This window comes from Pinus tabuliformis, chromosome 8, assembly GCF_031772625.1.
Source record: "Pinus tabuliformis cultivar Carrire ecotype Pingquan chromosome 8, CPIR1, whole genome shotgun sequence".
Taxonomy (NCBI): domain Eukaryota; kingdom Viridiplantae; phylum Streptophyta; class Pinopsida; order Pinales; family Pinaceae; genus Pinus; species Pinus tabuliformis.
The window spans coordinates 921,110,750-921,134,339 of record NC_142294.1 but is presented as its reverse complement, the minus strand read 5'-3'; the positions used below and the strand labels follow the sequence as shown (position 1 = coordinate 921,134,339).

Genomic DNA, 23,590 nt, shown 5'->3' with positions numbered 1-23,590 from the left:
CCTCCGTTGTTGTCTCATACTCAAGGCACTCACTCTGAAAAATAATGGTCCTCACGGGCTCAATCATGGAATCCCATCCCTCGTAAACCTCTCCTAGGATGGGTTGGATGTATCCGCAGGTCGTAACAACGCAATGATAGGGTCCATGATCTTAATAGTAAAATCTACCCTCCCACGAAGCATCATCTAATATTGTGTCCTTGACACTTTTTGAGGTTGCTTGATCTATCTTTCTCCAAAAATACCAAAACTCTAAAATAACCATGGCCCCAAGAGCAATCTTGACCTCCCTCAACCTCTTCAACGTGATGAATGCGGAGGTAAACCATTTATTTGCAATCTTCAACAATGATAGATGTGTGCACTCTTTGTAGATTGTGAGGGCATTGCTATGATTTTTTACAAAGTTACGGATATGTCATGCATCCTCAATAAGAGTTCCAATTCAAGGCACATCAAAAGCAATAGATTTAAGTGCTAAATTCAAGGAATGGACAATGCAAGATATCCAAAATACTTGTGGATATTTATCTTCCACAATCACGCAAGCAGCCTTGCAAAGAAGTGCATTGTCTATAATGATTTGTACACAAGAATCAACACCTACATCTTCAATAACTTTAATGAACAACTCACCCATATATGCATGGCATGTTGTATCTGTCCATCCATCAAAAACAATACTAATCCAAGATGTTGACCATGCTGAGTTAATAGGCTAAAGCATTTTATCCACCTTTTTCTTTTCCTTACTCAACAATGTAGTTCTAAGCCTCTTTGAACCAGGAGGCACATACCCGATGAAGCCCCTTGAGTTAGAGCTCATCACATCTCAATAAATGAAGGTGATCATGCAACATTAAATGATATGAAGTTGAGATAGAAAAAGAAGGCAATGGTGATATCAATCTCTTCTCGCCTCTCTTGCTAAAATATCTTGTACATTGGACCAAGTGCCCTCCTTTTGATGCTTCACCTGCACTCCAACCGAACTCCCAAATGGATAATTGGCACCGCTTTTCCTCAAGAATGGAAGGGGATCTTCAAGTTAGGTGTTTGGGTTTGGGAGCAGCAGACAAGTGTTATAGTCTCAAATGATGTCTAAAAGACTAAGGAACGCGAGATCTCCAATTGCTTTTCACCCCCTTCCTATTAACAATTTATAATCCTCGACCCTTCACTAACAATCAATATAGCCAATTCTCCACTTTCCAAAATCAGAGAAATTTTGGTCAGGATCCATTTTCTTCTACTATTTTACTTATATAGTATGAATGAGTGTTCTAATGAATCTCTTATTATAGTTATAAGCAAATTGAGCTTTTTATTATTCATTTTCTTTTCATAGAAGAATAAATGGATCTATCTATTGGCATTGCCTTTGCTTCTCATGCTCCTAGCCTTAGAAACTTGGTCATAAAGACGAGTTAGGCGATCGTGTGGCTCCAGATGGAATCTTTCAATCGGATCAGTGTCAAAACTGAAATGGTGAAATTGGTAGACACACTACTCTTAGGAAGCGGTGCGAGAACATCTCGGTTCAAATCCGAGTGGCAGTGTTTTTTCGGGAAGATCTCATTGATGTGTCTCACATCTTGTCCCAATACAGCGCCAATCCAACAATTCATTTATCCCATATATTTTATGAAGAAGGGCGAATAGGACCACTCATTTGGTCCCATCACTTATTTGATCTTATAATCATTCCTTGTAATATGGATAAAAATTTCATTCAATGAAGGAGACTAGTTTCAATAGTATCCCAACAAGGGCGAGAGATGCAAGGAGGGGAATGTCAATGCCTAGGACTAATGGCTAGGTACTCTAGGACTAATGGAAAGACTTAGTGAGAGCTCTTTGGACTAATGGAAGGAACCCCAAAAAAGGTTTCACGAGAAAAGACTTGGAGATCCCTTAATTAAATTAATTAGCCATAAATTAATTATTCCCAAGTCTAACTTAGGAAAAGTGGTTAATTGAAGTTAATTAATTGAGGAAGTTCAATTTTGCTTTAGAGACTTCTATTGATGAAGTCAAGTTGATCTTAGCCATCGGTTCAGATGTAATTGTGGTCATTGAGACTCTAATTAGAAATTATAAGAGCAAGTTGAAGGGCATGGAGAAGGTATGAGTTGTGAGTTGAGCAGTGCAACTACCCAGTTGCATGTATTCAGCAAGGGCGCAGTTGAAGCTAGGGAAAGTATCGTAGCGAGGGTCCGACAAAGATTTGGAAGCAAAGATTCTAGAGGAAAATTTCCTCTTTATTTCCAGTGTCTACGAGACAAGAAAGAAGGAGGTTGAATTATCTACAAAGGAAGTCGAATACAGCAGTGAGAGTTAGATAGTTTACCCAGTGTGAGTTGTCGGAAGAGCTCATTTCAGTTGCCAGTTGTCAAATCAATGTCCCGGAGGTAGAGCGTGTGGGTTTCAAAGGCATAGGGAGGCTAGATGTCTCACCTGGAGGCAATTCCAAGGTTGTACGAATTTATCTACGTAGGCAATGCGGATTTCTTGACTTCAGAGCGAGAAGTAGGAAAGTGCAAGTTTGCCAGAGAGGGACATATCAGTTGTAGAGGAAGACAAGGGTGTCTTCTATTTAATTTTGCCAATAGCATATTGTCAGATCTTTCCCAAATTGGCAAGTGGATTATTGTACTGTTGAATTCGCTGAAGAATTAATAAAACCCACATCAGCTGCACTTATTTTCCCTTTAGTGTTTTTCCAGGGACATTTGTCTAAAAACAGCAATGTCGATTTTTTGTGTGCATCTATTGCTTAGTTTTGTATTTTATATTTTTCGCAGTGTTTTGATTGTGAAGAATGCAATTGTGAATTTATCGTTCTTTGTCGAATATAAATTATGAAGACAAAACAATGCTAATGGTTAGAAAATAAATTTCCAAGAATTGCATTCAAAGAATTTTCACATGGTATCAGAGCATAAGATCATATCAAAGGGGCTCTAGGTGAAAGGAAGCAAGATTAGTGCAAATTCATAGGGAAATTTGAAGCACAAGTTCCAAATCTGTGCAAGCTAGCCAGGAAGCGCAAATTGCAGGAAGGGAGAAATTCGATTTCCAATCCAGGTTGAAGAAAAAATTCGATTTGCCTCGGGAACAGTAGCAACAGGCAATAGGATTGTCGAAGAGGGTTTCCAATGAGAAAATCAGATAATTTGCAACACAGATCTAGCGCAGTGATTTTGCAACAAGGGTTTTGCAGTAGCAGATCAGCACCGAGAGTACTGCGTCTTTCCTTCCATAAAAGCCTCCTTCCTTCGCTGCATCGCTAGTTATGTCAAAGCTGCAAATCTTGCACCTCTTACATGCTTCAAGGACTGGTATCTTTTCTTGGCAAACCTGGTCACTGGTTAGGGCACAAACTTTGTCTGTTACAGCACCCTCAACACACCCAACAGCCCACCTATTGGCTGCAACTTTCCTTCACACAATCCCTCCAACTATACATTGTCCTTTATCCTTCTCCTAGGCTTCAAAGCAGACTCTTGATCAGGCATAATACACTGCAGTATTGTCTCCCTTCCTAGATGTTGTTATACGCTAGAATATAAGGCTAGAACCAACCACTAAACTCGCCCAACAGCCAACTAAAAGGGCTCAAACCATCCACAATGTATTTTGTGCAATCCGTTGTCCAAAACAGTGTTGAACATTACGTTAACTTAGCCACAACAGAGTTACAGCTTCCCTTTTCTAACTCGGCACTCCTATCAAGATACTCATATCTCCTTCTAGCTGCGGATAAGAGCCTCTTTGGATAGCGGATTAAGGCTTCCCTTTTTATAGCATATAAGGGCTCCCTCTTGATGTTTATTGGAGCTCTCTTTTGACTGCGGCTAGGGCATCTTTGACTGCAGCTAGGTCTCTCTTTGAGTTGTCTATTAGGCCTCGTTTGCTGCGGCTAAGCCTCCATTTGATGTTGTGGATAAGGGCTCCTTTAACTGCGGCCAGAACTCTTCTGAAGACAGTTGCTAGGGCCTCCCTTCAACTGCGGCTACGGCATCCTTCTTTGACTGCAGCTAGGGCACATTTGAATTGCAGCTAGGACTCTCTTTGATGACTCTTTCCACAACGTCTTCCTTGAGAGAAGACAAACCCAAAACATGTGGAGAGAGAGATCATGTGAGATGAGTGTGTCAAATGACTTGAGGCCTCCTCTATTTAAATGCAACGTTGAGGTCGAGCTGGGGGTTATTTGGTTGTTGGCCTACCTTGACAAATTGTCAAATAATATAAATAAATTCATATCTCCAAAAATACATGTTGGAATCGGATGATCTTTAGATCAATCCTACACCTCTCGGAGAGAGGAATCCAAGAAAAACATCAGTTGCCATAAATAAAATGACCCACATGGAGTTTGGCCCTAGTTGCCAATTTTAACACTCACTCTCAACTAGGGAGAACTCCATCTGCTAATCCATCTGTCAATCATTACTATCTTTGTCATCAATGCACTGCTCTGCTCTATTGAACTATGAAGAAGAAGTGATCGAGAATGCATCATACCATTCTCTACTGACCCAAAGTCAGTCCCAGATGAAAGAGAGTGTTTCATACCACTCTTACTGATCCAAAATCAGTTCCATATAAAGAGAGTCTCGTACCACTCTTACTGATCCGAAATCAGTTCCAAATAAAGAGAGTGTCTCATACCACTCTTACTGACCCAAAATCAGTTCCAATTGATCCCATATCAATATCATCCTAGCATAGGGAGTACGGTAGTACACAATGCATCCATCGGTAGTACTATGGTCCCTATACTCATTTCCCTACTCATTGGCCAGATGAGAGGTACTTCCCATGAGTCCCAGACTCCATGGGTAGGATGTCTCAGCAGGAGAAGGATGAACCACTCATCCTGCCTATATGTCGCCATGGGGTATCACAGGGGAAGGCTGACCCACTCACCCTGTACACAATAAATCACTAGGGGAAGGCTAGACCACTCACCCTATGATTGTGTCTCAACAGGAGAAGGATGAACCACTCATCTTCCCTACATAGCAAACCACTAGGGGAAGGTTGAACCTCTCACCCTATGGTTGCTCATCACTCCAAGAAGTACTCCCAAGGCCCTCGAAGCTCCCAGAGCTCAATATCCACATCATACAAGACCCTCAAGAGAGGGTCTCTCCATGACTCATGGTCGTTCTCGGAAAGTCAAGAATTTGACCTTCCACAAGGGCTTCGTCAGAATATTGACGACCTACTCATCAGTGCCAATGTGATGGAGCCTTGTTGCTCCTCATTGTACCATATCCCGGATAAAGTGGTACTTGATGTCTATGAGCTAGGAGCGATTATCAAATACTGGATTCTCTGATAATCGGATCCCACTTTGGTTGTCACAAAGGATCATGGTGGTATCCAACACATGTTCAAACAGCTCACTGAAGAGCTTCTCCAACACACAAGGCCATACTCGCAGCTATGTATCCGGCCTCAACGGTGCTCAAAGCAACCGACTTATGCTTCCTGCTCATCCAGGATATCAAAGCAGAACTCAAAGAGAAATAGCACTCAGAAGTGCTTTTGCGATCCACCATATTGCCTGCCCAATCAGCATCAGAATAACCATGCAACCTCACATCTCCGACAGTGTATCTCCATGAGTGATTGTGCCCCGAAGATATCTCAGAAGATTCTTGGCACCAATCCAACGTGAGTTATGAGGCTCAACCATATATTGGCTCAATGTGTTAACTGCAAAACATATATCTGAACAAGAGTTCACCAAGAACATGAATGCTCCTATGAGTCGATACTCAGAGGCATTTCCCAATTCAGGTCCGGTAGCACTACCGCATAACTTCTTAAAGTTAAACTCTATCGAGGTAGTCACAGGCTTGCAGTCCACCATCCCAAATCTTTCTGATATCTTCACAACATATTTTCCTTGAGATAGGAAAATTTCTCCTGGCTCGTGCCAAACCTCCAACCCTAGGAAGTAGTGCATCAGTCTTGGGTCCTTCATTTCAAATTCAGAATCCAAATCCCTCTTACATTTGTGAATGAGAGGGTCTGGAATTGTCAGAAAGAGGTCATCCATATAAAGTACCAATATGAGAGGTTCATCATCCACAACCTTAAAGCAAAGGTTTGGATCGGCTTCACTCTTAGTGAATCTCAGCTTCATCAGATAGTTGTCAATCCTCTAACACCAAGCCCAGGGTGTTTGCTTCAAACCATAGAGAGCTTTCTTCAACCTGCAAATATGAGATTCTTGGTCATGAACCTCAAACCCCTCGGGTTGTTCCACATCTGTGGTCTTGCTATTACTTGTAAGTTTTCGCTTGGTACATCCTGGACATATACCTTCATGTTCTTCTTTAAACTCAAGCATCCCTGTCACCGTCTGTCTCATATCGGGGAAGGGTCTTACAATGAAGATGGGCAAACCTCTGGTGCCATAGTTCAGATTGAAGAGATGTGCCACAAGACATGGTCCCCAATGGACTTCCTACAACTTGATACGAAGTGCCAACCCTGAAGCCAAGAGTAAAAGCATCTTTAAAATTTCTTTTCCAAACACGTACCGTTCCATCAATGAATGCCACCTCGTAACCTTTATCTCCAAGAATAATCTCCAAGTTTGTTTCCTTCTCAATCAGATTAGAGAGAGCTTCCTTGTATCCGGTGAAGTGCCTTGAAGCACCACTATCAATAAGCCAATTTCCCAAAGTGTCCAGAGGAGAGGTAGTGGAGAGGGTCGATATAAGATAATACTCCTTTTGCTTATTGTTAACAACATTTGATTCGTCATACATGGAGTTCCTTGCTTTCTTGGAGGGTCGATCATTTCCTTGATGTCCTACATTCCTTTGCCATTGTACCTGTCATTCCTTCGATCATTGTTGTTGAAGTTGCCCCTGGAATGATTGTGATCATCATCATGTCATGTGTTCCTTCTATTTGGACACTCCCTTGCATAGTGGCCAAACTTATTGCAAACAAAGCACATGCCCTTCCTTCCACCCTTTGATCCAGGGTTTCCATTGAAATGACCTTTAGACCCTGCATTATTTCTCCTCTTGGAATGAGCGGAGAAAGAAGTGGGGTTACTTCTATTAGTAGGCAGCTCTTGCTCCACCATTCTTGTTTCTTCTTGAGTGCATCTCGACATCAATTCTTCAAACCCTAGAATTCGATCATTATTGAGAATAGTGGTTCTAAATATATACCACTCGGGTGGGAGTCCTCCAAGGGTACTAATAGTAAGTTCCCCATCAAGAATGACCTCTCCGATCGACATAAGATCAATCTTGATCTCAATGATCCTAAAAGTAGGACTGAATATCCTTGTCCTTGCCCTTCTTAATATCCTTCAACTTATTTTTGAGGAACAAAATTTGATTTCCATCACTAATCTTGAACATGCTTACCAATATGTCATAGATCTCCTTGGAGGTGTTTAGATCAAAAATGTAGGCCACTAGACGCTTGTCAATGAAATCTCTAATAATCTTCTTCGCTTTGACTTCAACCTTATTGTACTTGGACTTCGTACCAGCCATTGAATTTGAAGGAGGCTCATGGATTTCCCCTTTAACATAATCCAACACTTCTTGTTCTTCCAATGTCGGATCAAGAGACATCTTCCATCCATGATAGTCAGACTTTTCACGGAGCTTGTCTTCAGCCGGGAAGAGGATGAGGAACCCATGGAGCCTTTCGTCCTTTCCAACTGTCTATGGTGATTGCTCTTTCACTCTTGCTTGGGCTTTGTCTTCACCTCAACTCTGATACCATGCTAATTTTTGCTATGTTCTATGCTTAGAGCAATTTACTTCAATTTTCTTATTAGCTCAATATCAATATCCAGATTAGCAATCACATCAACATGATAGTAAAATGCAAATAGAACATAAACATAAACAATAGAAGACAAGCCAAGACAAGAGGACACAAGATGTGGCACCAGTCAGGGACAAACCCCCATGTGGGGAAACCCTTAATCAAATCTTCTTTAGTCTTCAATAGTTCAGCAGAGAGATAGAGATAGTACAAAGATTTAAAGTAAATATTGACTTGCCAAATAGGAGATCTGACATCAAATATCTACAACATGAAGATGACACAATGAGGTTGCAATTCGGACACCAAGGACTGAAGATTTCTATATAGCAGATGATAGCCCTAGAACAACTCAACCAATCACCCAAAGTACTGCGGCTTTCCTTCCATAACCCTCCTTCCCTCGCTGCATCACTGGTTATGTCAAAGCTGCAAATTTGGCACCTCTTACATGCTTCAAGGACTAGTGTCTTTTCGATCACTTGTTAGGGCACAAACTTTGCCTGCTACAGCACCCTAAACACACCCAATAGCCCAACTATTGACTGCGGCTTTCCTTCACATAGTCCCTCCAACTATACGCTGCCCTTTATCCTTCTCCTAGGCTTAAAAACAACCTCTTGATCGAGCACAATAGATTGCGGTATTATCTCCCTTCCTAGCTATTGTTATATGCTGGAATATAAGGCTAGAACCAACCCCTAAACTCACCCAACAACCTACTAAAAGGGCTAAGACCATCCGCAATGTCTTTTGTGCAATCCGTTGTCCAAAACAATGTTGAACATTAACTTAACTTAGCCACAACAGACTTGCAGCTTCCCTTTTCTAGCCCGGCACTCCTAGCAAGATACTTGGATCTCCTTCTAGCTGCGGATAAGAGCCTCTTTGGACAGCGCATTAAGCCTTCCCTTTTTACAGCAGATTAGGGCTCCCTCTTGCTGCATATTGGAGCTCTCTTTTGACTGCGGCTAGATGATTGCAGCTAGGTCTCTCTTTGAGTTATGCATCAGGCCTCCTTTGCTACAACTAAGCCTCCATTTGATGCTCCATATAAGGGCTCCTTTAACTGTGCCCAGAACTCTTTTTAAGACAGCTGCTAGGGCCTCCCTTCAACTGCGACTAGGGCATCCTTCTTTGACTGCAGTTAGGACTCTCTTTGATGACTCTTTCCACAACGTCTTCCTTGAGAGAAGACAAACCCAAAACATGTGGAGAGAGGGATAATGTGAGATGAGTGTGTCAAATGACTTGAGGCCGCCTCTATTTAAATGCAACGTTGAGGTTGAGTTGGGGATTATTTGGTTGCTGGCCAACCTTGACAAATTGTCAAATAATATAAATAAATTCATATCTCCATAAATACATGTCAGAATCAGATGATCTTTAGATCAATCCTACACCTCTCAGAGAGAAGAATCCAAGAAAAATATCAGCTCCCATAAATAAGATGACCCACATGGAGTTTGGCCCTAATTGCCAATTTTAACATTGCCATTCCTAGATTGAGCTGCAAATGCTTGACCACCATCTTGAGGTCTTTGAATCCTCTCTTGAGACAAGTCTAGATTCCTCTCGAGTGCAAGAGGTCCATAATTCATCAAAACTTGGAACATACTTTCTTCCACAAACGTTGGCTACAAATGGATGCCATGAAAAAGGCAAACCATTGAGTGTTGTAGCTACAAGCTTTGTATCAGAAATCGATTCACCACTAGCTTTAAGTTGATCTCTCAATTGGGAGATCCTTATGAAGAAAAAGCCAGAGTATCATCCTTTGTCATTCGAACATTACGAAGTTGACGCTTGAAACTCATTTTCTAACCAATTTTATTGATGGAGAACAATCCTACTAGAGCATCATATGTAGCCTTTGGAGTTTCCAAATCTGAAACATATGGGATCAAGTGATCCATGATGGACTCAACAATTGATCTTGACGGTTGTAATCTCATTCTTCTTAAATCTTGCCTTTCCTTGATTGTCTGAAGGTTCAGTCACATTCCCCTTCACATAATCCAAGACATCATTCTCTGCAAGAATAAGATCAATCCTTCTCTTCCAAACCCTAAAGTTTCTAGCACCTTCCAACTTATTATATGTCTTAGAGTAGGAACTATCAGATTGCAAAAGTAGGTCTCTTAAGAGTGATCTCAATGTCCTTTCCTTCACCAAAGTTCTAATACCATGTTGATTTTTTAAGTGCAATTAAGACAAGCACAATTTTTTGCAAAATAATTACTTCCAATGATGCAATTTATCTTATTAGCACATTTCATATCATTAAGCAATTGCACTTCAGAAAATTTCAACCATAAATACAATAGGGAAGTAGAGATCACAGTAAAATAAAGATGTACAAGACACACAAAATTTACCTTGGGAAAAACCCAAACTAGGGGGAAAACCTAGCAACCTTTTCTTAGGAGAAATTGTCCAATTAAATCAATTTATACATCAAAATTTCCAATCAAACATAGTCTAAATAACCATACCACTTTTCCAAGTCAAATCTAGTCAAAGGAGAGAGAGAATTAAACTTCAAATCATCAAGTCAAATCTAGTCAACACAGCAAATTTCGGCCTCTGCTACTGTCTGATCAAAGAGGTTGACTTTTCGAACTTACACCTTCGATCGATCTGCCTCAATTGACTTGCGGTCAACGCTGGTCAAAAGTATTCGGTCAATGCATGTATTTCGACCCAAAATTTCTTCAGATTCGATCCAATCAACCAGTCAAAGATTTGGTCAAAGCAACCCAAAAAATTCCAAGTCAACATTGGTCAAATAGATTCAAAGTTGGTCAAACTTCTGTCTCTCTCCTCCATCGCACATGTGAACAAAAGAGTCCTTAAATAGATCTGAATTATTGATGTGATATCTAAATGAGGAGCATCAAATGTCAATATATGCATGTCCAATCAAGTGGGTTTTGACCAAGGGTCCCCTTCATGAGCTGGGGTCGACCTATCAAACTAGGGTTGACTTGAACAACAAGAATAATAATTATTTTTCCTTTGACTTGTAGGATTCAAATACCAACCGCAACTACATATTTTCAACAGACCGTGGTCGTTCGGTCCATTGAGAATGTTAGTTAATATAAACCATCAAGCATGTTGCCACCCAATATGGAATGTGAATTATGGATCTACTTTTGGATCAACCATTAGAGTTGCGGTGTGCAAGTTGCATGCTCTAGGAAGAAATGGTTAATGGACCCTACATGTTGTTGCAGAAAATAGAGGATGCCACATGGAAAGATAGCAAATGAAGTGGGGTTCTCCCAGCAATGCCACTTGAACCATGGGCCCCAAGTGGGGACCAAATGACAAAGAAAATAGGTTGCATGGATGCCAAGTGTTCAAGAACAAACATGCAAACTCAATTCATGTCCAATGAGAACTAAGAGGTATATATACACATTATAGCACTTGCCATTTAGAGGGGTAGAAGTGCACAAAGAAAATTAATATACCTGTAAATTGTTACAAAACAAAGTTACAAAGCATTTTGGAGAAATTCAAGGAGCTACAGTAGCAAAAAAAAAAAACAGTTATTTCTTAGGATTTTTGTCAATTTTTGAAGTCATTAATTTGCAAAGCACTTTTTAAGCCCTAAATGACGTTTTTGGGTAGCAAAATCCAATGACAATTGTGTTTACCATTGGTACATATAATGTCTACAACTTAAATGAAAGAGCTCAGAGAGAGCTTTTCAATGAGATATTACACTTGCAAAACATAGTCTATATGAGAAAGTTATGTCTAAAATAGTAAGGGGGAAAAATCAAGCATCAATTTACTTCTAGACAATGTTCCACCAAGACTTCGGGAAGGGGAACGCATGTGCGGGGAGACACACAAGCGGGACATGTGGGAGTACCTCAAATTTTAGTGAAATTTAGGGGGGACGGGTAGTCGTCGGGGTATATAATTTATATATATATATAGAGAGAGAATGAAAGCATAAATATATTGATCCATACATAATATGTAATACACTGATCCATATGCATTGTTCATATTGGTACATACTTCATTCATACTCATCATTCATCCATACACCACAAGATTCAATAATGGAATACATTGATCCATATTCATCATTCATCGTTCTAGAATCTACATTGATTTAAAAAGTAAATTTATCATTCATCATTCTAGAATGTAAATTGATTTAAAATTTAAATTCATCAGTCTAATTAGTGTTAAAGCAAAATAGACTCTAGTAGATACAAAAGTTTTTGGAACATAACTGATGATCGAACCAAAAAACTCTCTGAACCGAGAACCAGTCGGAACCAAACTAGAATTGGTAAAAAAAAACTACACCAAAAAAATGATTGAACAAAAACACCTAAAATATTTAAATTTTAAAGAAAAACATATATATATTCATGTACATCCATATGAATCCAAACCATTGATACACAAATAAGCAAACGTTCTCATTTATATAGCATGTAAGGGCGCACAACCAAAATAGCATTGCGTGTAATCCATCTATGAAGCAAAAATACATCAACAAACAGGTTCTACGTGTCCCCTAGCATCCAAAAAAAACATGCTACAAAAATACCTACATATCATCAAAATCATTACCTATATTGGGATCTTCATCATTAATATCACCCTCTAAGCATTAAAATAAGATAGAAAAAATGTAGCATGTCAAGTCAAGATTTTGTTTGAGTGATGAGCACATTTTTTGTAGGGTCGTCACATATGGTAGTGATGTCGGACCAGATCTGGGAAATGCCTCTGAGTTTCATAAACTCATTAGCGTTGATGTTCTTGGTGAACTTCTATCTGGACATATGTCTTGCAGTTAGCATGGTGAGCTCATATTTGGTTGAGCCTCACTGGATTGGTGCCAAGAATCTTCTGAGATATCTTTGGGGCACAATCTCAAATGGATTGAGATACACTGCCAGAAATATGAAACTCCATGTTTATTCGAACATTGACTGGGCAAGCAGTGTGGAGGATCACTAGAGCACTTCTCAGTGCTGGTTCTCTTCGGATTCTGCTTCGATATCATGGATGATAAGGAAGCAGAAGTCAGTTGCTATAAGCACGGCTGAGACCGAATACATAGCTACGAGTATGATCTCGTGTGAAGCTGCATGGTTGCAGAATCTCTTAAGTGAGTTGTTTGTACACATGATGAATACCACTGTGATTCTCTGTGACAACTAGAGGGGGGATTCGATTATTGAGGAATCCTGTATTCGATGATTGCTCCAGCAGATAGGCATCAGATACTGCCTTATCTAGGATATGGTAAGTCGATGAGCGTGGAGGCTCCATCGCATTGAGACTGATGTATAGGTCGCAAACATTTTGTCAAAGCCCCGGGGAAAGGTAAAATCTGTGACTTCCCCAAACGACTTGGAGCTATTGAGAGACCTTCTTATAAGGGTCCTGCATTTTACATGCATTGAGCTCTGGGAGCTCTAGGGGGCTTGGGGTACTTACTGGAGCAACATACGACCACAATGCGACTCACCCTCCCCTGGTGGTGCGCTATGTACAGGATGACAGGTTCAACCTTCCCCTTTGATACCCCGTGGCGACTTAGGGACAGGATGATTAGTTCTCTTGTCAAGGCATCCTACTCATGCAGTCTAGGACTCACGAGAAGTACCTCTCATCTGATCAATGAGCAGGGAAATGGGGTTAGGGGCCATAGCAGTACTATCGATGGACGCATTATTGTATCTGTCGTACTTCCTATGCTAGGATGACCTCCATTGATCTGGTATCAATATGAGTGGTTTGAGACACTCTCTTGCGATATTGATATGGGATCAATATCACTGACTTCGGCTCATTAGAGAATGGTATGAGACATTCTTGACCAATTCTTCTTCTTCATGGTTCAGCAAAGCAACACAAAGCAGAGCAGTGCAGGGCACTGATGGCAGAGATAATACAATGGGACATATGGATCAGCGGATGGAGTTCTCCCTAATTGAGAGGGAGTGTTAAATTGGCAACTAGGGCCAAACTCCATGTGGGTCATCTTATTAATGGCAGCTGATATTTTTCTTGGATCCCTCTCATCAAGAGGTGTAGGATTGATCTAAAGATCATCTAATTCCGATAAGTATTCATGGATATGATTTGTGTTTTGGGACAATTCGTAAAGGTCGACCAGCAACCAAATAAACCCCACATGACTCCACGTTTTAGTATAAATAGAGGTGCCTTGAAAGTCATTTAGACACACTCACTTGGGATCTCTTCCTCTCTACTTGTCTTTGGGTTTTAGTAGGAGGAGAGATCCTAAGGGATAACGCTGCCCTAATGGAGAAAGGTTCTATGCTATCTAGAGGGAGTGCCCTAGGCTCTACACTGCCCCAATGAAGAATCCCTAATCAGCCTTAACGCAGTCATGGAGGAGACTACTATAACGCAGCAAGGAGAAGTTCTAAACTACCCTCAACGCTGGTCTAGAAGAGACCGACGCTGTCGTCCTAAAGAAGAGACCTAGCCCTAGCCACAAATCTAAATGGAGCCACAAACTAGCCCTAGCCGCAGTCATGATAAAAGCCTTAGCCACAGTCATGATAAAAGCCCTAGCTGCAGGTGGAAAGGAGACTCAGCCACAAATGGAGAAGAGCTCTAGCAATTGCTAAGGTAGAGGTCTGGCCGCAGTTAAAGAAGGCCAAAATCCGCACTTAAAGGAGGCCTGAATCCACAGTTAAAGGAGGCCTAAATCCGCAATTAGAGGAGGCCTAATTCTGCAATAAAGAGAGGCCAGATTCATAGCAATTGAGGAGACCTATATGCAGCTAGAAAAGGAGACATAGCCACGTAAGAAGGACCCTATGTGTGTTGTAGGTGACAGCATGGAAATCTATGTGTGTTGTAGGTGTTATAGTGGGACCGCAATATAGTTGTATATGATGCAATACATGGACAGCAAGTACATGAAACAGTACATGTAGCAGCAAGGTACAGCATGTCTAGATGGGACAGCTAGTACATGGAGCAGCAAGGTACAGCATGTCTAGATGGGACAGCTAGTACATGGAGCAGCAAGGTACAGCATGTCTAGATGGGACAGCTAGTACATGGAGCAACAAGGTACAGCATGTCTAGATGGTACAACTAGTACATGGAGCAACGAGGTACAGCATGTCTAAATGGGACAGCTAGTACATTGTGCAGCAAAGTGTAGCAATGATACTTGGGACATCAATGAAGCTTGATGGAGCAAGCAAATGGGACAACAGTATGGCAAACATGGAATGGCAATGTCACTAACAGTGGGACAACAATGGCAGCATAAGGTGCAGTAGTATGATGTGTACAGCATGGTCATGAGGTCCAGCAATGTGATGATGTGTACAGCATAGTCATGAGGTCCAGCAATGTGATGATGTGTACAGCATAGTCATGAGGTCCAGCAATGTGATGATGGGTGCAACATGGTGCAGCACGGTGAGGTGCAGCATGATGACGAGATGCAGCACAATGATAGGTCAAGGAGTCACCTTGGAGAATCAATGGAAGCAACATGTCTTCAATTGATCTCATGTAGAGATGATCTATTCTCTTATCTAGAAAGTCTAAGTGTTGACTTCTGTTGTAAATGCACTATCTCTCTCTCTGCTGAACTATTGAAGAAATATAAGAAGAATTGATCAAGGGTTTCACCACATTAGGGTTTGTCCCTAGCTAGCGCCACATCTTGTGTCCTCTTGTCTTGGCCTGTCTTCTGCGATTTATGTTTATGTTCTATCTGCAATTTACTTTAATGTTGATGTGATTGCTAATCTGGAAGAGATATTGAGCCAACTGTGAGAATTGAAATAAATTGCTCTAAGCATAGAACATATACCTAAAATTAACAGAGACAGATGGTGACAAGTATGCCCGAGTTCAAAGTAGAGCACGAAGGTATACCGGGATGTGCCGAAGGAAAACTTACAAGGGGACCATTCCCCTCGAGTAATAGCAAGACCACAGATATATTGCAATTGATCCACTCCGACATATCTGGTATGATGCCCGTAAACCCTTTGGGAGGATATTTATATTATCTCACCTTTACAGATGTTATTCTCGTAAGACCTAGATCTACTTCTTGAAGAAGAAGGATGAAGTGTTCGCCTGGTTCCGACACTTCAAAGCATTGATCGAAAACCAATCCGAGAAGCAAATCAAGATATTGAGCACTAATAATGGGACCGAGTATGAAACCAATGAATTCCAAGATTATTGCATAGAATTTGGCATTAAGAGGGAGACTACAACACCATACACTCCCGAGCAGAATGGTGTGGCTGAAAGGAAGAATCGCTCTATTGTAGAAGTTGTTCGTGTCGTGCTTCATGATCAAGGGCTTCCGAAGTTTCTATGGGCTGAAGCTGCAAATACTGTCGTGTATGTTCAAAATCGATGCCCTCATCAAGCATTGAACTCCAAGACTCCCGAAGAAATGTTCACCAGTAAGAAACTCGATGTCTCTCATTTTAGAATTTTTGGAAGTCTCGTATATTTTCATGTGTCGAAAGAGAAAAGAATCAAATTGGGTGCATCTGGGAAGAAAGGAATCTTTGTGGGCTATAGTGAAAATTCTAAGGTAGAATTTATGTGGCTGGTCAAAAGGAAGTTGAAATAAGTCATGATGTCACCTTCAACGGAGATATGACCCTCAGGAAGATCAACAACCTTCTTATCCCAAGGAAAGACAAAGAAGCTTAGGAAATTAGGGTGCAAAAGAAGATGAAATGATGTCTGATGTTGATGAACCTATGGATCCTATTGGTCCTCCTCCTCATGAGCCCTCCTCCTCCAAAAGGAGACCCTCATGGCTTAGGGAGACTCTTGAGGATGCCGAGAGACACATTGCACCAAGGGGGACTTTCTATGAAAGCAAGAACCTGAACAGGTATCAAGGATATTTGATCGCCATGAACACTATCATTCAAAATGAGCCTTCATCATTCAAAGAAGTCGTGAAGCATCAAGTATGGAAGGATGCTATGAATGAAGAATACAAGTCAATTATGAAGAATGATATCTGGGATATGGTCACTAGACCCCTGGACAAATCCATTGTCACGTCTAAGTGGCTCTACAAAATCAAGCATGGAGTTGATGGAAGTGCAGAAAAGTTCAAGGCTCACTTTGTTGCTCGAGGCTTCTCTCAAAAGGAAGGTGTAGATTACGATGAGATATTAGTACCTGTTGCCCGATACACCGCCATCCGCTCGATCATAGCCCTTGCTGCCTCGCAAGGATGGAACCTACATCAAATGGATGTCAAGACCGCTTTCTTGCATGGTTCAATCAAAGAGGAAGTCTATGTGGAACAACCCGAGGGGTTTGAGGTTCATGATCGGGAATCTCAGGTATGCAGGTTAAAGAAAGCTCTCTAAGGATTGAAGCAAGCACCTCGGGCTTGGTATGAGAGGATCAATAGCTATCTGATGAAGCTAAGATTCACTAGAAGTGAAGCCGATCCAAACCTTTACTTTAAGGTTGAAGATGATAAACCTCTCATTTTGGTACTTTATGTGGACGACCTCTTTCTAACAGGTGCAGACCCTCTCATTCACAAATGTAAGAGGGAGTTTGGCTCCTAAATTTGAGATGAAGGACCTGGGACCGATGCACTAATTCCTAGGGTTGGAGGTCTGGCAAAAGCCAAGTGAAATTTTCCTATCTCAAGGAAGATATGTTGTGAAAATATTGGAAAGATTTGGGATGATGGACTGCAAGCCTGTGACTACCTCGATGGAACTTAACTTTAAGAAGTTAAGTGATAGTGCTGCTAGACCTAAATTGGGAAATACTTCTGAGTATCGTCAACTCATAGGAGCACTGATGTTCTTGGTGAACTCCCATCCAGACATATATTTTGCAGTTGACACATTGAGCCAATACATGGTTGACCCTCATCATATACATTGGATTGCTGCCAAGAATACTTTGAGATATCTTTGGGGCTCAATCACTCATGGACTGAGATACACTATCGGAAATGTGAGGCTTCACGGTTATTCTGATGTTGATTGGGCTGGCAGTGTAGTGGATCGCAGGAGCACTTCTGGATGTTGTTTTTCTTTGGGTTCTGCTTTGATATCCTGGATGAGCAGGAAGCAGAAATCGGTTGTCTTGAGCACCGCTGAGGCCAAATACATAATTGCTAGTATGGCCCCCTTTGAAGTTGTCTGGTTGAAGAAGCTCTTCAGTGAGTTGTTTGGACATGTGCTGGACACCACCGTGATCCTCTACAACAACCAGAGTGGGATCTGATTATCAGAGAATCCTGTGTTTCATGATCGCTCCAAGCATATAGATATCAAGTACCACTTTATCAGGAACATGGTACAATGAGGAGCAATAAGGCTCCATCACATTGGGACTGATGAGCAGATCATCGATATTCTAACGAAACCCCTGGGAAAGGTCAAATTCTTGGCCTTCTGAGAACGACTTGGAGTCGTGAAGAGATCCTCTTATGAGGGTCCTGTATGAGATGGACATTGGTCGTGAAGAGATCCTCTTATGAGGGTCCTGTATGAGATGGACATTGAGCTCTGGGAGCTCCGGTGGGCTTGGGGTACTTCTTGGAGCGATGAACAACCATAGGGTGAGTGGTTCAGCCTTCCCCTAGTGGTTTGTTGTGTACAAGGTGATTGGTTCAGCCTTCCCCTGCAATACCTCTTGACGACATGTAGGCAGGATGAGTGGTTCATCCCTCTCCTACTGAGACATCTTACCCATGCAGTCTGGGACTCATGGGAAGTACCTCTCATCTGGCCAATGAGTAGGGAAATGAGGATAGAGACCATAGTACTACTGATAGACGCATCGTGTACTACCGTACTCCCTATGCTATGATGACTAATATTGATCTGGGATCAATTGGAACTGACTTTGGGTCAGTAACAGTGGTATGAGACACTCTTTTGATTGGAACTAACTTCGGGTCAGTAAGAGTGGTATGACACACTCTCTTGATTGGGACTGTCCTCGGGTCAGTAGAGAATGGTATGATACATTCTCGATCACTTCTTCTTCTCAATAGTTCAACAGAGCAGAGCAATGCAAAGCAGTGCATTGATGGCAGAGATAGTACAGATTGGCAGATGGATTAGCAGATGGACTTGTCCCTAGTTGAGAGGGAGTGTTAAAATTGGCAACTAGAGCCAAACTCCACATGGGTCATCTTATTTATGACAGCTGATATTTTTCTTGGATTACTCTCTCCAAGAGGTGTAGGATTGATCTAAAGATCATCCAATTCTGACATGTACAAATAAAGTTATGAATTTATTTTGATTATGGTCAAATTGTCGGTCAGCAAACTTATGTAGGCTTAGAAGACCAACAGTCACGTCTATTCATCCTGGCTTGTTTTTAGGTTGTTTTGAGGGCTGATTCATCTTGTTGTTTGGAGGCTAAAGTTGATTGAAGTTGACCAATTTGTTGAGGGTCAAATATGCCCTGTTGACCAGCGTTGACTTTTCTGGTTAGGGCTCTTTTGTTGTTGTTATAAATTATCAGATTTGTAAATTGTACTATCTCTCTCTCTGTTGAACTATTGAAGACTATAAGAAGAATTGATCAAGGGTTTCCCCACATTGGGGTTTGTCCTTGGCTGGTGCCACATCTTGTGTCCTCTTGTCTTGTCTTGTCTTCTAATGTTTATGTTTATGTTCTATCTACATTATACTATCATGTTGATGTGATTGCTAATCTGAATATTGATATTGGGCTAATAAAGAAATTGAAGTAAAATTGCTCTAAAAAATACAACATACCATGGGAAGTACCTCTCATCTGGCCAATGAGTAGGGAAATGAAAATAGGGACCATAGTACCACTGATGGACTCTTTTGTTGTTGTTACAAATTATCAGATTTGTAAATTGTACTCTATCTCTCTCTGCTGAACTATTGAAGATTATAAGAAGAATTGAACAAGGGTTTCCCCACATTGGGGTTTGTCCCTGGCTAGTGCCACATCTTGTGTCCTCTTGTCTTGGTACAGATTTCTGGGTCTCTCTCTCCACACGTCCAAAATTTCAAGAGAATGCAATTTCAAGAGACCGAATTTCTGGACAATTTGACCATGCGTTGACCAACAATGTTGCCCTATTTAACTGCGTTTTCGGGTGAGGTATTTCTTTTTGGGCAGGCTGTATTTCTGGGCACAAAAATCGAGGCCAGTCGTTGACTTTGACCAGCGTTGACTGCAGCTAGGGCTGACCACAGGGTTGGTTGTTTGACCACATTTGACTAGCTTGTTTTTGGGTTGTTTTGAAGGCTGATTCATCTTGCTGTTTGGAGGCCAAAGTTGATTGAAGTTGACCAATTTGTTAAGGGTCAAATCTGTCATGTTGACCAGCGTTGACTTTTCTGTTTAGGGCTCTTTTGCTGCTGTTATAAATTATCAGATTTGTAAATTGTACTATTTCACTCTCTCCTGAACTATTGAAGACTATAAGAAGAATTGATCAAGGGATTCCCCACATTGGGGTTTTTCCTCGTTGGTGCCACATCTTGTGTCCTCTTGTCTTGACTTGTCTTCTACTGTTTATGTTTATGTTCTATCTGCATTTTACTATCATGTTGATGTGATTGCTAATCTGAATATTGATATTGGGCTAATAAAGAAATTGAAGTAAAATTGCTCTAAAGCATAGAGCATACCATTGTTGCCTAAAATTAACAATTTCAGCATGGAATATGATGATTAACAAGGAATACACCTAATAGCAAATACAATAAACTCTTTAAGGCTAGAATGGAATGCTTTTGTGAATGTTCTATACAAATAAAAATGACTCCTGCAAAAGGTCCTTGATTTATTTAAAAATAATAATGATCAGTACTACCAGCTTAATCAAAGTAAAGGCAAAGTGTAGTAGGTCAACTAACTACAAATTCTACAACATCTCTGCCTATTAATTTCTGCCAAGAAATCATCTTCATTTAATACAAGTTGGAGGAGGATTATCAAGTTCAATGTTTGCGATGAAATGGTGAAATTAGTTTTTCAATCCTGCTGGAAAGCACAGCTTAAAACTGCTGTGGCTTTTTAGAGAATATGAATTTGGGATTTTATCACGTAGTCTAATAACGTGCTAACTCATTTTTTCATGTGAATGAAAATTACTCAAAGCCTCATGACTTGGAATGGTAAACTTAGTTTTTCAATTCTGCTGGAAACCGCAGCTGAGAACTGCCGTGGCCTTTTAGAGAATATAGATTTAGAATTTTATAACGGAGTCTAATAACGCTGTGAGAAAATTGTTTTCTAAATGTTGCATAGTGATCATAGAAGCTACAAAATCGAAAAGACCATCTGCTATACATGGCCCCACCCCTTCTGCAACAATAATTCATACGGCTTCAACTTGAATAAAAGAAATAACACTAACCCTAACTATCTAGGGCACAGAAACATGAAATGCAGAAGATAAAAGCACAAATAGAGTTCTTAATCTTCAACAGACTGTTATTTCAAACAGATATTGAGATGTATCCAGATGAACTCACAATAGAATTTTAAAAGAAATGACCAGTCATTGTGCACACCATAAAAAGACGTTCTCTTATACCAAAAATATGCAGGGCAATTAACAAAATACTTGATTCAAATTACGACTGCTGCTACTGCTGTCCAGGAGGTGGCTGTTGTTGCTGCTGTTGCTGCTGCTGACCAGGTGGCGGAGGCGGCATACCGGGTCTCGCCTGCATATGAGGAGGAGCACCGTACATAGGAGGGGCACCACCGCCAGGTGGAGGAGGCATTCCAGGTCTGGGAGGGAGAGGACCTGCACCAGGAGGCGGGGGCATGCCCGGCCCTGGTCTGGGGGGACCAGCTCCCATGGGAGGAGGGCCTCTCATCATCTGGGGAGGCCCCATAAGGGGGCCTCTTTGCCCAAATTGTGGGGGCGGAGGCATCCCGGGCGGCATCTGAGGCGGAGGGCCGCCCGGCCTCGGAGGACCACCACCTGGAGCATACTGCTGAGGAGCGCCCGGTGGAGGAGGACGCATCATCCCGGGATGGCCCGGAGGACCTCCCTGCGACGAGAATGGCGGTGGAGGTCCAGGAGGACGCATTGGCATTTGAGCAGAATAAGTCATGGGGGGCGCCGAGACCTGCGGAACGGGAGGCCTCGAGATCTGGGGTTGCATCATGCCTGGTGAAGGGCCTCCAACTCCTCTGACGGGACCAGCTAAGCCCGCCTGCGCTTGAACAAGGGGCGCCGTGGGAATTCCTCGGCCCGCCGCTCTACCTAAGCCAGGGCCTGCCTGAGCTGCTGCGGCAGTCTTGACTCGCGATTCATCAGGCGGGGGCGGGCCTTCGACTGTCATAGTAACCACTTCTTCCCCGCGGAGGAGGACGAGGCCAAGGGTTCGCCTCTCCTCTCGCTCTTCTTTCTTGTCTGCTGCGGCTCCCTTCTTGGGAGGAAGTCTTCTGAACTCTTCACAATCCCCCAACACCAAATTCATGTGGCGATCGAATGCCATGAATTTTCCAATCAGGTGACGTCCGTCCTGGATCGTCACCCGCATTCTGTAGTTTATGTATTGCAGCATCTTCGAACTCTTCGACATCGACATTTTCACTGACCGCCTCTGCTAGAGGAGGAGGCCGATGACGATGAATTACTTGCTGGGACTCGACTCTTGTCTCTCTGTTCTGTAGAAATGAAAATGGACGAAAGAAAATGTTTGCGCCGCTGCTGCTTTACTTTAAACCCTCCCAGGAAAATGTTAAAACCCTACTTCCCTACGTTACATTTCAAAGCCCGTTGTGCTAACACTTCGGAAATGTGCCGGCCCCGTACGCCATATTAGTTTAAATGGTATAAACTAAATGTATCGCTTTTTTTGAAGAAGTAAAATTGTAATTATGGTACATTATGACATTAAATAAATTAAATGTTATTTGAAAAAATATTATTTTATTAAAGATAATTAGAAGGGATATTGGATTTTTTTAGGATATTATTTATATTAAAAAATAATTTGGGGTTATGGAGCAAGATCAACCATCACTTTTAATTAGTTAAGAGTTAGTATGTTTTTTCGATTGTTGTAAATAAATAAGTTAACGTTCGAAGACTCAAAAATATTTCATTAGTATAAAGTTTGTTATTTTATGGATTGTTAAAATGTTTTAAGTAGTGTGATTTTTTTAAATAAAAATAATAAATTAATTTGTATTTATAAATAAGAGTTATTTTGTGGTATGTTATTGATTATTTGTATATATGATTCATATGCATGTAGTTTTTAGTTTATTTAGTTGATGTTATGTGTGAAGAAGAATATGAACTTGTAGCTTAAGTTTATATATATAAGGAAAGTTTATACCTAGCTAAAAACAAAAATAAAAAATAAGATCAAGTATTTTGAAACTAATATCAAATTATTCTATTTTAGTTTTAAATTTCAAACTATTCAATCTTAATTTCTAAGTGTAATTTTATAAATTGTTCTTAATTAAAGAAAAACATGACGTTTTGATAATATCATTTTGTCTACACCTATCTCACAGACACACTTACAGGCTTTCCATGGGATTGAGAGGGGGCACAAATAACTTTGTTGAACTATCAGCAGCCTATTACATCATCCGATTTGCTACCGAGAAGAACTGCCATGCTCTACAACTATTTGGTGACTCTATGATTGTCTACGACTGGTTAAATAAGCGCTCCTATTGCTGGTCTTTTTCATTAAGACACATTCTTGATGAAGCTTTAAGATTGATCTCCAATTTTGATTTC

General features: G+C 41.1%; 1 protein-coding gene across 4 annotated transcripts in view; it reads right to left on the bottom strand.

The window, feature by feature from the left end:
- Positions 1-22,629, bottom strand: part of LOC149238532 (uncharacterized) — a 42,497-nt gene extending 19,868 nt beyond the window's left edge. For all 4 annotated transcript variants that reach the window (XM_089373077.1, XM_089373078.1, XM_089373079.1 and 1 more), the window contains exon 1: positions 21,440-22,629. In XM_089373077.1, the coding sequence (XP_089229203.1) occupies positions 21,462-22,418 (957 nt within the window). In that variant the 5' untranslated portion in view covers positions 22,419-22,629 and the 3' untranslated portion in view covers positions 21,440-21,461. The remainder of the gene's footprint in view (positions 1-21,439) is intronic.
- Positions 22,630-23,590: the final 961 nt, after the last annotated feature.